Below are 13,640 nucleotides of genomic sequence, written 5' to 3' on the forward strand. Positions count from 1 at the left end.
CATTTGGAAAAAAATCAATAGATGAATTATCAATATAGTTATAACCTGCTTTTTCTTTCTCTGTTATGCTTTAGGACCCAAAGTGATCCAGACTTCTGCAGCTAACTTTTCACTAAATAATAGCAAAAAGGTAAGACTGGGTCTAAGTGGCAGCTGGTGGGCCCTGTAAATTTCTGAGTCACTAAGAAATGGTCCTGCTTAGAGGGTCAATAAGATCAACCTCCCCCTTGCCCTGCAGCTTGCTTCTCAGGCAACACACATTTCTTACTCCACTTCAGCTGCTGGCCTCTGGGTCCTAATTTGCTAAAATTACCTTTTCTGCTGTAATTGTGACCTCAGTGCTGAGAAAGGATGGTGGTGTTACCTCTTAGGGAGCCGCAGTTCATTTCCAATGGCTGGTTAGCTCATCCTGATTCCTCTCGTGTGCAAATCTTTTTTTTTTTTTTTTAATCTTTATTGGAATTTTCTTCATACTTTTTGTTCAAAATCCTTCATTTCAGTCGCTCAGTCATATCCGACTCTGCGACCCCGTGGACTGTAGCACACCAGGCTTCCCTGTCCATCACTAACTCCCAGAGCCTGCTCAAACTCATGTCCATTGAGTTGGTGATGCCATCCAACCATCTCATCCTCTGTTATCCCCTACTCCTCCTGCCTTTAGTCTTTCCCATCATCAAGGTCTTTTCCAGTGAGTCAGCTCTATGCTGAAGAGCCAAAGTATTGGAGCTTCAGCAGCAGCATCCGTCCTTCCAATGAATATTCAGGGTTGATTTTCTTAGGATTGACTGATCTCCTTGCAGTCCAAGGGACTCTCAAGAGTCTTCTTCAACACCACAGTTCAAAAGCATCAATTCTTTGGTGCTCAGCCTTCTTTATGGTCCAATTTTCATATCCATACATGACGGCTGGAAAAACCATAGCTTTGTCTCTGGAGACCTTTGTGGATGAAGTGATGTCTCTGCTTTTTAATACGCTGTCTAGGTTTATCATAGCTTTTCTTCCAAGGAGCAAGCATCTTTTAACTTCATGGCTGTAGTCACCATCTGCAGTGATTTGGCAGTCCGAGAAAGTAAAATCTCTCACTGTTTGGCAATGTGGTCCCCTCTAATTTTTATTCCCAGGACCATGAAAGCTGAAAATAACAGACGTCAGTGACACACCTGGCATATTGATACTAAAAAAATGATTCTTGTGAATATGAAAATATTCATTGGTATCCTTCGTTATTTTATTATTTGCATCATCCTATGCACTTTAATCTTTTTTTTTTTTTTCTCCAAGGAGGCCTTTTCTTGTTATTTAAGTGGTTATATTGTCCCAACGCTGTAGAGGGTAGAAACCACCTGCTTAGATGTTGTTGGTGAGAATCAGAAGTGAACTGCAGGAGAAAGTTAGTCCATTCTTTTTCTGGAAGGCAGAATTTCACTTATATTGTCTAAAGGAAAACTACATGTTTTTGCTTCCAAAGCTAACATTTCAACCTTTTGTGTAAATTTGAATGTTGTATGTTAAGATGAGGCATTTGGAGACTCAGCTGAAAAAGTCACCCTGATTACTTGACTTCTGTTTCTTTCTGCCTCAGCTAAAGCCAATTCAAATATTTTCCAAACCACTGTCTACATATAATCAGCAGCTATGGCTGACATGTATTGTCGAGTTGGATCAATCAAAAGGTATGAAGCCTGACACTTTAGAATGATTTAAGGTTCAAAGAGCTTTAAAATCTTCTAGCAACTGCTCAAAGATGAATTATAATGATGGTGATTACTCTTTCTAATACCAGCAAGTTGGAAGCCACCTAAATGTCCTCCAGGGCAAGTGACAATGCCGCCCTCCGGAAGCCCCAGGAGGCCCTCAGGGCTACTGGTCATGCTCTGGGTGCCAGGCCTCACCCAGGGGTGCTGGGCAGCGTGGCTCAAAGCCTGCATGCTGTGGATGCTCCAGCGGCAGCCTCCTCCAGGGGCTTCCGGGAGAAAACTAGGTCCCGGTGCCCTAGGGACACTTGACAGCGTCCGGGGACACCGTGACATTATGGCTGTCACAGCTGGGGGGCAGGGGCTGCTAGCAGAGGGTGGAGACCAGAGATGCTGCTCACCATCCTGCAGCCACAGGACAGACTCCCCACAGTGAAGAATTAGCTGGCCTCAAAATACTTATGGTGCAAAGGCCGAGAGATCCTGTCCAAAGGACCCACCATCGGCGATGACCTCGCTCTCTCCACCCAGGGCAGCTCCCCAAGAACCGAGAGCATATGCCACCTCGTTCTCTACATGCTGTGATTCAGAGAGGTGCTTCAGTTGAAAGAATTGGAAAGATAACCCAATGACTGCAGTAAATTAAGTGGAAAAAAATGCTTAGAATAAAAAATCAACCCCTTTTTGTAACATTTTAAAAAAGCGTTAAAAAATCCGATAGCACTACACATTTGTGTGTCTAGAAAACCGTCTGGAAGCATGGCCCCAAACATGAAATCATAGTTTCTTGGGCAGTGGGATTATATGTTTAATACTTTATGTATATCTTTGCATTTGTATTCCTAGATGTTTTTTTAACAATGAGCATATAATCAGAAAAATAAGAGATTATATAATCAGAAAAATAAGAAACTTATGTTTATCTTGGTATGAAGTTAGATTAAAATGTATATGGGAAAGTAAAAAATATAACTTTATCAGCCGTGAAATAATTTGGCCTTTTGTGAGATGAAGGTTGGCGGTGGGTCAGAGGCAGACCCTCGAGGGAGGGCTGGACTCTGCTGGCGGGTGTCAGCTTTGCCCACTCGCAGAGGGACCTCCCTGGGCTGACACACATCCAGGCAGGCGGGCGTGTCTGCTGGTGTGACCAGCCCTTGTGGACTCTGACACCGGGATTCTTCTTCTGTAGAAACATCTATTCAGACAACCTTCACCATGACTGTTAAGGTTGATGGTGTAGCTCAGGACGGGACCACCAAGTTCATCCATAACAAAGTTCACAACCGGACGCGGATGCTCACCTGTGCAGAGGTGAGTCCATGCGACCGGTCCACGGCGGAGTCTTGCCGCATTCCTGCAGGTGGAGCTACTTTCTTAGGTAAAGAAGCTAATGCCACTGATGGCATGGAAGACCCACCCAACCCATGCACCAAGACCTTATAGATTCTTAGAAATGCACACACACGCGTGTGCTCACACACACACACACACACACACACAAGCACACACCCTGGTGCCTGATTGTACTGTCTGTGTCACCGCCTGTCTGGCATGGTCACGCTGCCTCACGTGAGGGTGGTTTGCTGCTGTCTGTGGTCTGTCTGGATCGCTCGGGCCTTGGGTTGTTCCCAGCTGTGGGATGCACATCCCAACCCACATGGGGCACTGGGAGCCAGGCCTCATGGGAGTGGCCCGCCTTTGTTGAGCATCCGCCCCAGGTGCAGCCTGTGGCCCCGGGCTGGCAGAGGGGAGGGTCCACAGCGGGAAAGGAGCCCTCACCGTAGGGCACCGTGTTCCGTCAAAACCCAAAGAGTGGGAAGCAGGCCCTGCCATAGTTCAGAGGCTCTGTCGGAACCTAACAGGTCAAGGTGGGGCGTGGACAGCACGGGGAGCCCCGGAGAGATCGCGTCTGGTTATAGTATCAGGAAGTGGCCCCGTGGCGGTGCTTTCCACATGTGGTCTCATTGCATTCCGGGGGCAGGAACTGTCGTGAGAGCCCCCTTGTGTAGAAGGGGGAACGGAGGCTTAGAGAGGGCGGGACCCTGGCCCAGGATGACATAGATGGTGAGTGAGCGACAGCCCCAGGCCTTCAGCCCAGGCGCTTTTGTTCCGAAGTTTGTGCCCTTGACATCCATGCACACCTCCCGGTAGTAACGGGAGAGGCTGGGGAGCCTTTCCCAGCGAGAAGGCGTTCAGATGGGAGTGGTCCTGTCCAAGGCCGGCCGCTGGCTCTGGCCCTTCTGTGTCGATGTCTGCTGGACGGTCCTGAGACGGGTCAGAACCGCCACCCGAGCAGACCGGGCCTCCCGGAGGCAGAGCTGACAGCGCACCCTGCCCCGTGTACTCAGGCAGTGTCTGCTGCTCAGCTGAGCCCAAGCCCTGCCCTGGGTCCCCTGGGGAGGCCCGGGCCGTGGAGCTGGCCCCCTCCTCCTCCTCCGTTTGTCCCCTGTGTTAGCGGGGACAGTGGGCCAGTTTCTGAAATGTGTCTTCCTCATCTGTAAAGTTGGGGGGCCGTGCCTTCCCTGGGGGTTGGCGGAGAGCGGTGAGGATTGAGGTGGGCGAGGAAGCGAGAGCTGGAGCTGTACCTGCTGGCATGAGAGCCCGGGTACCCCCGCCCCCACCACTACCACACTGGATGGACAGGAGGGACGGCGGGCGTGGGGGCCGCGGGGACCACCAGCCCAGCAGCCGCCTTCTCCGCCCCGCAGACACTGCACACCCCCCTCCTCTGCCTCCTCTCCTGTCCCCTAGGGCAGCTCCCCGCCCTGCCAGCTGCCCTCTTGCCGTCTTCAGGACATCCCGGGCTCCGGAAGCCTTGCCCAACAGCAGGTGACTCAGCCCTAGTTGGAGCCGTGGCTCCAGCAGGTGCCCCCGGGCAGCCTGCGTGTTCCTCGTGGCCCCGGGCTGGCTTGGCCACTGAGTCCACGTCCACATCCTTGGGGGAGACCCGAGAAGGCCCGTTCTTGATCCTAAAGGACGAAACTTGGGGCTTGGCCTGTCCGTGGGTACGCCACGGAGACTGCAGGGGCTCTGCGTGGGAGCCACAGACCAGGGGAGAAAAGGGAAACGCCTCATCCACCCCGTGCATCCTACAGCGGCTGCAGAGACGGGCCACGGGGGAAGGAAGGTCAGGCGGAGGGCCCTGAGGAGCCGCTCCTCGCTGGCGCGCCTCCTGCACCAGTGTATTTGTGAAAATGTCGGTTCACGTTGCATTAACTCACCTTTTTATTCAGGTGACATATTATCATTTAAGTTTATGAAAGTACGGTTGATTTACAGTGTTGCGTTAACTTCTGCCGTACAGCAAAGTGATTCAGCTATATATACGTATATTCTTTTTCGTGTTCTTCTCCATTATGGTTTATCAGGATACTGAATATACTTCCCTGTGCTACCCAGCAGGACTTTGTTGTTGATCCATCCAATATATAATAGTGATCCCCATGGGCTGTACCCTGCCAGGCTCCTCTGTCCATGGGATTCTCCAGGCAACAATACTGGAGTGGGTTGCCGTTTCCTTCTCCAGGGGAATCTTCCCGACTCAGGGATCAAATCTGGATCTCCTGCGTTGTAGGCAGATTCTTTACCATCTGAACCACCAGGGCAGCCCAAATAACATTCCTTCTACCAATCCCAAACTCCTAGTCCAGCTCTTTGATGCCTCCCCTGCCCGTTGGCAACCAGAAGTCTATTCTCGAGGTGACGTACTATTTTGAATCCTATGAAGTAGAGAAGGTCTAATGATTGTAAATCACGTGTTATTTGTTTCTAAATATGTCCATTTGCTTCTTTCTTTCTAAGAACTGCTTTTGGCTGGCATCTGAGTTCCCCTGGGCTCCTGGCGAGCTCCCTGGAGATGCTCCGTGCTGATCCTCTGTGGTTGGAATGGGTCACCTCACGAGTCAGTTGGGGGAGAGTGAGTCTTGTGTGCTTTAAGGACACAGATCTTGCTTGTGCATTTGCAGAAATGTGCAGAAATCATCGTGGCTCACCTCAGCTACCTGAATTACACTAAGTATACAGTGACTGTGGGATTCGAACACCTGAAGCGGCCCATCAAGGAAATGAACTTCACCGTAAGTACACCAGCCGAGCACAGCGTTTCCATGGCTCGTTTGCGTAGCGCCCATTCTCTGTGGAATGACCGAAATAAATCACAGCATCGAAATTGTGTTATTTTGGATGGTGGAAGACATGTACAATTCTAAGAACTATTAAAAAACCCAGTTTATTAAGTATACATGGAGTGAAGAATAGCTTGAATCAGCATGGAATTGGAAGACCGTGGTGTCCTGAGACTTAGCAAGAGTAGCCTTGCAGTTGGAAGGTACTGGGGGAGTCCTCTGGGGAAGGCGGGGCCGCCGCCTCCAGACCTGAGTGGACTTAGACCCGGCTGACCTCTGGGAGGGGTCCCTGCTCTCAGGTGTGCCCCGAATTGCACAGCTTTGATGGTTTTGTGTGCTGAGTCACTCAGCCATGCCTGACTCTCTGTGACCCTATGGACTAAAGCCCACCAGGCTCCTCTGTCCATGGGATTCTCCAGGCAAGAAGGCTGCAGTGGGTTGCCATGCCCTCCTCCAGAGGGTCTTCCCGACCCAGGGGTCAAACCCCCGTTTCTTAGGTCTCCTGCACTGGCAGACGGGTTCTTTACCACTAGCACCACCTGGGAAGCTCTGATGGTTAGACTTCCCTCTCTCTCGCCCAGGGGACATCAGCCTCCTTGTCCCCTCTGCACGTTGGGAGTCAGAATAATCAGCATGGTGACCAAGAACGCGGGTCTTAGACCAGACAGAAGAGCTGGGTTCAGATCCCGGTGCCACCATTGCTTCTGCTTTTTGTCTCTTGTCATAAAACAGCTACTTCTCAACAGCTGTGACTGTTGAATGAGGGTGCCAGTGGGCTCCTTTCTCGAATCGCGCTGTTCTGTGATGTATTCATGCGACACAGTAATTCACACGACACAAACGCAGCCTGTGAGCGGTTGGCCCCTGCTTCCCTTCCCCCAGCCCCGCAGTCACCCGTCCGCCGTCTGTCTGTATGGATTGCCTCTTGTGGACATTTCATACGAGCAGAATCATGCCCTTCATGCTCTTCCATGAACGACTTCTTTTGCTGAGCCGTGTTTTCAAGAGTTCGTCTGTGCTTTGCTGGCATAAGCACTTCATTCCTCCTTTGCCGAATGCTGTTTCACTGTGTGTGTGTGCCACCTCTCATGTACCCAGGCATCAGTGGACGGGCATTTGGGTTGTTTCCATCCTTCAGCTGCTAGGAATAACACTGCTGCGAGTATGTATAGTGAAAGTGAACTCCCTCAGTCGTGACCGACTCTTTGCGACCCCATGGACTCTACAGTCCGTGGAATTCTCCAGGCCAGAATACTGGAGTGGGTAGCCTTTCCCTTCTTCAGGGGATCATCCCAACCCACAGATCGAACCCAGGTCTCCCACATTGCAGGAGGATTCTTTACCAGCTGAGCCACAGGGGAAGTCCGTTAGTGTTTATAGACAGATTTTTATTTGGATGACCGGGTCCCGTTCACTGAGAGGTGTGTGGGCGCCTCCTGCACCCTTAGGTGCCTTCCCGCCTCTGCGGTTCCCCCGTTGCCTGGAGGCCTCTGGACGTCGGCTGGGCTTGGGGCCGTGCCCAGCGCCTGCTCGTTTTTGTGTGCTGACAGATGGCGGCCGTGGTCACAGTCACACTGCTTTTTCCTGTCTCTGACCACACAGAGCGAGTTTATTCTTTGTCTGTCTGTGCACACTGCAGGTGTTTGAAGATGGCTGTCTCATCCCCTCCGAGGATCTTTCTTTTCTTCCCTTACGGATCCCTCGGACTCCGGGTTTTCTCCCCTTGGCCCCAAGTCAGCCTGGTCTCCTTTGTTCCAGCCTCTGGTTGGTTTCTAACAGTTCAGATGCTGCTCAGACATTACACTCTGCTCCGAAATTTCTTCTCGGTGTTCTTTCTGCCCCAGCCTCTCCTGACCTTTGAGTTTGAATCTGGATTCTGTTCTTTGTTGTGTGACTGATTTTCTCGAACTTTGTCCTCAGAAAATCCAATCAGCATTCTTCCTGCGTCGTGGAGTTCACGAGGCAGAAGTTGAACTCAGATAGGGCCTGGAGACCAATGTCCGAGCTCAGGTGCACTTTGCTCTCGTCCTGTGATAACATCTGTGCTTTAGACCTTGCTGTTTGCATCCTTCTGATTCGAGAAGAGGGAAAGGAGAGAGCACCGTGTTTCCCCAACGAGGGGTCTCTCCTTTCCGTCGTCTGTCTGAACATCACCCGCTTAAGAGCCTTTTACCAAAGCACACAGCACAGCAGTCCCGCCCCCCGACCCGCCCCGGGTTTAGCTCACCCAACCCTGTCATTTGGGTTTGGGTCACTGTTTGGTTTGTCTTTGATTGTGATTCTTCCCTTTTAACTTTTGTACCTGTTTACATTTCCTCTTAAGCAATCATCGCAGTAGCTGTATTATTTTGGATTTATTATAGCTGCTGTTATTTGCTGAGCTTTTGCTCTTTGCCAGGGTCTGCACTAAACTTGTTCTGTGCATCAGCTTACTTAAATGTTACGATATTTCTACAGAGCAGTTGCTTTATGGAAGCGAAATCTGAGGTTTAATGTAATTAAGTAAACTGCCCAACTGGGAAATGGAAAAGCTGGAGTTTGAACCCGGATCTCCGATGTCACAATTCATATGTTCTTAATCACCGTGATTTCCACTTTTCTATTAACATCAATTGTTAATAGTTCTGCTTGCATTGCAGACTCATTTGTATTTTTTTAGAATTTTATATAAGTGGAATCATACGACAGGTGTGAGTTCTTGCACTCGGCGTAATTACCCGGACACTGCTTGATGGTGGTGGGTGCTCACTAGTTTATCCCTTTGTGCTGCTGGGTGATAATCCCCGTGTGAAGGCAGCACAGTTGGTTTATCCGATCCCCTGCTCGTGGCTGTCTGCATTGTTTGCAGATCGGGGCTGTTGCAGAGCCGCTGTGAACCCCCGTGTCCAGACCTCCGCATGGATGTGCGCTCTCACTTCCCTTGGGTGCGTAGGAATGGGCTGCCGACTCGTGTGGCAGCGCCCGTGTCACTGACGAAGACACGCTGGGTTCACGGCGGCCGTATTGTCTCACGTGTCGGTCAGCGCCTGCGAGAGTTCCAGCTGTTTCACATCTCGTCTCATCCACGCTCGGTAGGTCAGTCTTTGTCATTTTGGCTGTTCTGATAGGTGTGTGGTTCCCACCATGGCTCAGCAGTGAAGAATCCACCTGCCAATGCAGGAGATTCAGTCCATCAGTTGGGAAGATCTCCTGGAGGAGGAAATGGCAACCCACTCCAGTGTTCTTGCCTGGAGAATGCCTTGGACAGAGGAGCCCGGCGGGCTACAGTCCACAGGGTCACAAAGAATCAGACACAACTGAGCGACTGAACGACAGCAACGATAGGCGTGCAGTGGTACTGTGTTGATTTACAATACTTTGAAAATATTGGTCTTCTGGCTTGCGTTTTTTGACAAGAAATCTCTCATCCTATGTTTGTCCTCTATAATGGTTTTCCTCCCCTTTACCCATCCCCTACCCTCATTTTAAGATTTTTTTCTCCTTAAACAGTTTGATTATGGTGTTCCTTGGCGTACTTTTCTTCCTGTTTCTTGTCCTTAGAGTACAGTTGAGCTTCTTGGATTTGTGAGTTTATAGTTTTCATCAAATCTGGGAAAATTCTGGCCACTGTTTCTTCAAATATTTTTTCTATCCTCCTGCCTTCTTCCCGTCAATAGAAATCCGAGGACTCCAGATACATTAATACATCTTCTCAGCCGCCTGAAGTTGTCTCAGAGCTTACTGGTGCTCTGTGCATTTTTTCTGTTTCGTGTTAAGTCAATTCTTTTGCTGTGTGTTCACGTTTACACCCTCTGCGATGTCTCATCTGCTGTTGATCGGCCTCCCGGTCTCGGCCTCACGCTCCTCTCGCTGCCTGAAGTCCTTATCTGCCAGTTCCATCCTCTGTGATTTCTGGGTCATTTTGATGGATCACTTTCTTTCTTATCGTGTTTCGTATTTTCTTGCTTTTTTACACGTCTCGTATTTTTGATTCAATGCCAGACCTTATGATTGCTGGACTTCTGTACTCTCATGAACATCGCTGAGCTCTGTCCAGGACGTGGTAATGATCTCTTCAGGCCTGGATTTTAAACTCTGCTTGGTGGGAGCAGAGCAGCACCAAGTGTAAGGCTGATGTTGCCCCACTGCCGAGAAAAAACGTGCTGGCAGTGCGCTCCACAGACCCCTGTGTGTGTTCCTGCTGCCCGTGGAGCAGGCGCTGTGCTGGCCCTGCGTGCGTGCCAGGGATCCTGCCCATGGAGCAGGCGCTGTGCAGGCCCTGCGTGCGTGCCAGGGATCCTGCCCGTGGAGCAGGCGCTGTGCAGGCCCTGCGTGCGTGCCAGGGATCCTGCCCGTGGAGCAGGCGCTGTGACTGGCCCTGTGAGCGTGCCAGGGCTCCTTTCGGGGATTTCCCGGCCTTGGGTGGATTATCCACACTCACACGCAGATCAACATTCGGCTGAAGGTGTGGGGGCACGACCTTGGCAGGTGTCTGGAGCTAGCTCTGTGCTCTCAGTGCTCTGCCCCGTGAGTCATGACTGGTGAGACTGGTGAGCTCTGTCCCTGCCCTCACCGCAGGGTGTTCACAACTCAGGGAGACCGCAGGCTCGGCTTGGCTTCCTGCACAGTGTGGGGCGACCCGAGGGTGCGCCCCTCCCCCCTGAGCGGGCCCTCATGGCCCTCACTGCTTCGTGTCCTGTGTGTGTGTGTGTGTGTGATTTAACGTTGCAGGCAGGTGAGGGAAATCTGAGTCTTTCACTCGATTGTGGCTCTGTCACAGTTTTTACATCGTTCAGCTGATCTTAATTCAGCACGGACATGATGGTCCTTCCTGGCGCGGTGCACCGCGTGTCCTGGGGTCTGGGGATGAACCTGGCTGCTGAGCGGGGTGGGAAGGGCTGCCTTCCGCCCGCCATCAGCACACAGGGCCCCTTCCTTGGCCTGGTAGCCGCAGACTTGACGTGAGTGAGACTGCTCAGCACGAGAACTGGCGGCTGTAATTCCAGTGTTTTCTTGTGTCAGATTCATATTTCTGTTTCACTTAGTGTCTTTTAGACCATCATACCTACTCACATCTTTTGCATTTTTAAAACTATTTTTTTTCTTTGAATAGAAAGCATGGCTTTTTCTGTCTCTCCCACCCCCTACCCACTGATGGCTTTTTCTAATAAAGAGATTGATAGCATTGATCAATCTTTGATGTGAGATTTAAAAGCCAAATGCTATTATTATTATAGAACAATTTATCTGCCAGAGTCATCATTAGTATGTTACCGTTTAAAACCATTTTCAACTCTTGGTACAAAGTATGTGTTCTTTAATATAAAAATGTACTAAGTGTTAAAGTGTTAGAACATGTCAGAAAGTGTAGGAGAACATTTTAAATTCCCTGTAGTCTCACATTTCGAAATGACTATTGTTAAGGATGTGATTGTTTTCCTGCTTTCCATTTTAGTGGAAGACTTACGACCCTGCGTTTTCCCATTTGGAAATCTGGTTCCGGTTCGTCTTTGTGGTGCTCACCTTCATTGTCACTGTAAGTACTGTTCACCTCATGGAATCCTAGCAAGGACAGAGTTAGTTTATAAATTCTGGTTGCCAGAGTGCGGGAGATTTATCTGAACTCTGAGACACTCCATCCAGTCGGCCGACCTGATGGTACAAAATATTGTGTATTCTGCCCGGGCGCCGCGCTGCAGGAACGCTGTGGTGTCATTCGTAAGGACTTCTGAATACTGCCATAGCAAATACAGGTGACTGACTAGCAAGTGAGCTGTCATGGGTGTTCAGTGACAAGTGTCATGTAACTTGGACGGAAGGAGTTCTGCCTTGTTTGACATTCTTTGAGTGCTGACTCAGCAGGTTCTTGGGTTGTTACATTTGGAGAAGTGGACCAGACCTTTCAGTCTTTGGGCTTTTTTCAGGATAAGGGGATGGACGTGCAGGCTCGGGGCTCCTTTGGGATCCGAGGTGTCTGTCCACAAGGGCACCATGACTTTGAGGGGGCGATTACAGAAGCCAGTATCTGAAGCTGCTGTTATAAAATACAAGCAGCCCCATCAGTGCTCCTCCAGCGAGGGCGGGCATCTGAAAACTGAAGGAAGGAGAAGGGGGCCTGCAGAGCGGTGTCTTGCCCCCGTCAGCTGCCTGCCCCGTGCCAACGTCCAGGAGATGGTCTACTCTTGGCAGCAGTGGCTGCTCCAGCTGCCACCCAAGGGACTTGCTGCTTCGCAGACTGACCGCTTGCGGAAGGGCACAGGGGATGTGGAGGAACGTGCCAGGAGGTGGTGACCTGGGAGTGGCTGGAGGGCCGCACCCGGCCACAGAGCTCAGAGAGAGGGGGCTTGGCCAGGGCCTGCCCGCCCGGGAGCTCTCTGATGGAGGGAGGTTGGAAAGTGCCATCGACCCCGGATCAGAGAACCTCACTATTTCTTGGATTCCTGTTGCCTGCAGCTCTGCAGCCAGACTCTGGGGCCCAAAGAACTGGCCCCCGGGGCCCCGTGTTCTCAAACAAGAGAAACAGGCCTGATTCTGACAGACGGGGAGGTGGACCATCAACCCAGAATGTCCAAATTGCTTAGGAGATTACTGGCTTCTGTTAGATCACAGTAAAAACAAGAAACAACACCAGGCCTAGAAATCCCAAACTGTGTGATGCTTTAAAGGCTGTAAAGAAGCCTCTCCCAGGAGCCGGGCCCCTTCAGGCATGTGTTTGAAAACAGGCACGCCGTCTGATATGGCTGTAAGCCTCATTCTGGGGCTTTTCCTCCAGGCGCCCTGGTGTCCCCCAGAAGCCGCTCTTCCCTGTGAGTCGCACCTCGGGGGCATGTGGCCTGTTCCCTGGGCGGTCCCTCCTGATAGAAGCAGCCTGCCCAGGAGGAGGCCAGGCCAGAGTGGTCACGGCCGTGACCGTCCTCGTCTGACCCCTGTCCTGGGATAAAGGCCCGGTTGTCCCTGGCGGTCTCGGTTCAGCCCAGGGTTAATGCAGCAGGTCTGGGCTGGCTCCAGACCTTCGATGTGGGCCGACAGCCGTCAGGAGATGCCGCGTGGGGTGGCCGAGATGGTGACGGGGCCTGGTCTGGTTCGCAGTGCCTGTTCGCGCACTCTCTCCGCAAGTTCTCCATGCGAGACTGGGGCATCGAGCAGAAGTGGATGTCCATCCTCTTGCCTCTGCTGCTGCTCTACAACGGTAGGCCCTTCCTTCAGTGCGGCCCCCCTCCACGCCAAGAGCTGGAGGGCATCCCGGGGGCGATGGGGCCCTGAGCAGGGAACGGGCAGGAGCGCCTCCACTGGCCAGAGGACGTGGCCCCAGGACTCGCAGGGGCGGGCACTCCCCCCCACCCCCCACTTGGAGGACTTGGCTGAGGGTGGGAGCCCAGCTGTCTGCCCCTGTCCCCTGCCCCAGAAAGCGTTTCCTTCCAGAGCTGCAGCTGGCGGGAGCAGACGGAGCTCTGCAGTCATCCCCAGAGCAATCTGTTCAGTGGCTTTTCAGTTTGCAAAACAAGACAGCCTTTAGTTCACTACCATCCCCCCAGGCTCTGACCGGGGAGAAAGCCGTCCTGAGCCCTGCCCTCCCGTGGCTTGGGCGCCCGCTGGTTCCGCCTTCATCAGGCCTGCCTGCTTCTTGCCTTCTAGACCCGTTCTTCCCCCTGTCCTTCCTGGTGAACAGCTGGTTCCCGGGGATGCTGGACGACCTGTTCCAGTCTGTGTTCCTGTGCGCCCTGCTGCTCTTCTGGCTGTGCGTGTACCATGGGATCCGGGTGCAGGTGAGCCCTCGGTGCTGACCTTTCCGCTCCAGACACTGGCGACGGTCCTGAGGTGGACTCGGCCTTGAGAACCTGTC

At 51.9% G+C, this 13,640-nt stretch overlaps 1 protein-coding gene across 4 annotated transcripts in view; it reads left to right on the forward strand.

Annotated features, from left to right (window-relative positions):
• TMEM181 (transmembrane protein 181) overlaps positions 1 to 13,640 on the forward strand; it is a 63,414-nt gene that overhangs the window by 37,821 nt on the left and 11,953 nt on the right. For all 4 annotated transcript variants that reach the window (XR_008698444.1, XM_055536119.1, XM_055536121.1 and 1 more), the window contains exons 3-9: positions 75 to 130; positions 1,583 to 1,673; positions 2,884 to 3,005; positions 5,660 to 5,770; positions 11,253 to 11,333; positions 12,887 to 12,986; positions 13,433 to 13,563. Coding sequence is in view for 3 of the 4 variants with exons in the window: in XM_055536119.1 (XP_055392094.1) it covers positions 75 to 130; positions 1,583 to 1,673; positions 2,884 to 3,005; positions 5,660 to 5,770; positions 11,253 to 11,333; positions 12,887 to 12,986; positions 13,433 to 13,563 (692 nt within the window). In the remaining variant the exon portion in view is untranslated. The remainder of the gene's footprint in view (positions 1 to 74; positions 131 to 1,582; positions 1,674 to 2,883; positions 3,006 to 5,659; positions 5,771 to 11,252; positions 11,334 to 12,886; positions 12,987 to 13,432; positions 13,564 to 13,640) is intronic.

Source organism: Bubalus kerabau, chromosome 9 (assembly GCF_029407905.1).
Source record: "Bubalus kerabau isolate K-KA32 ecotype Philippines breed swamp buffalo chromosome 9, PCC_UOA_SB_1v2, whole genome shotgun sequence".
Taxonomy (NCBI): Eukaryota; Metazoa; Chordata; class Mammalia; order Artiodactyla; family Bovidae; genus Bubalus; species Bubalus kerabau.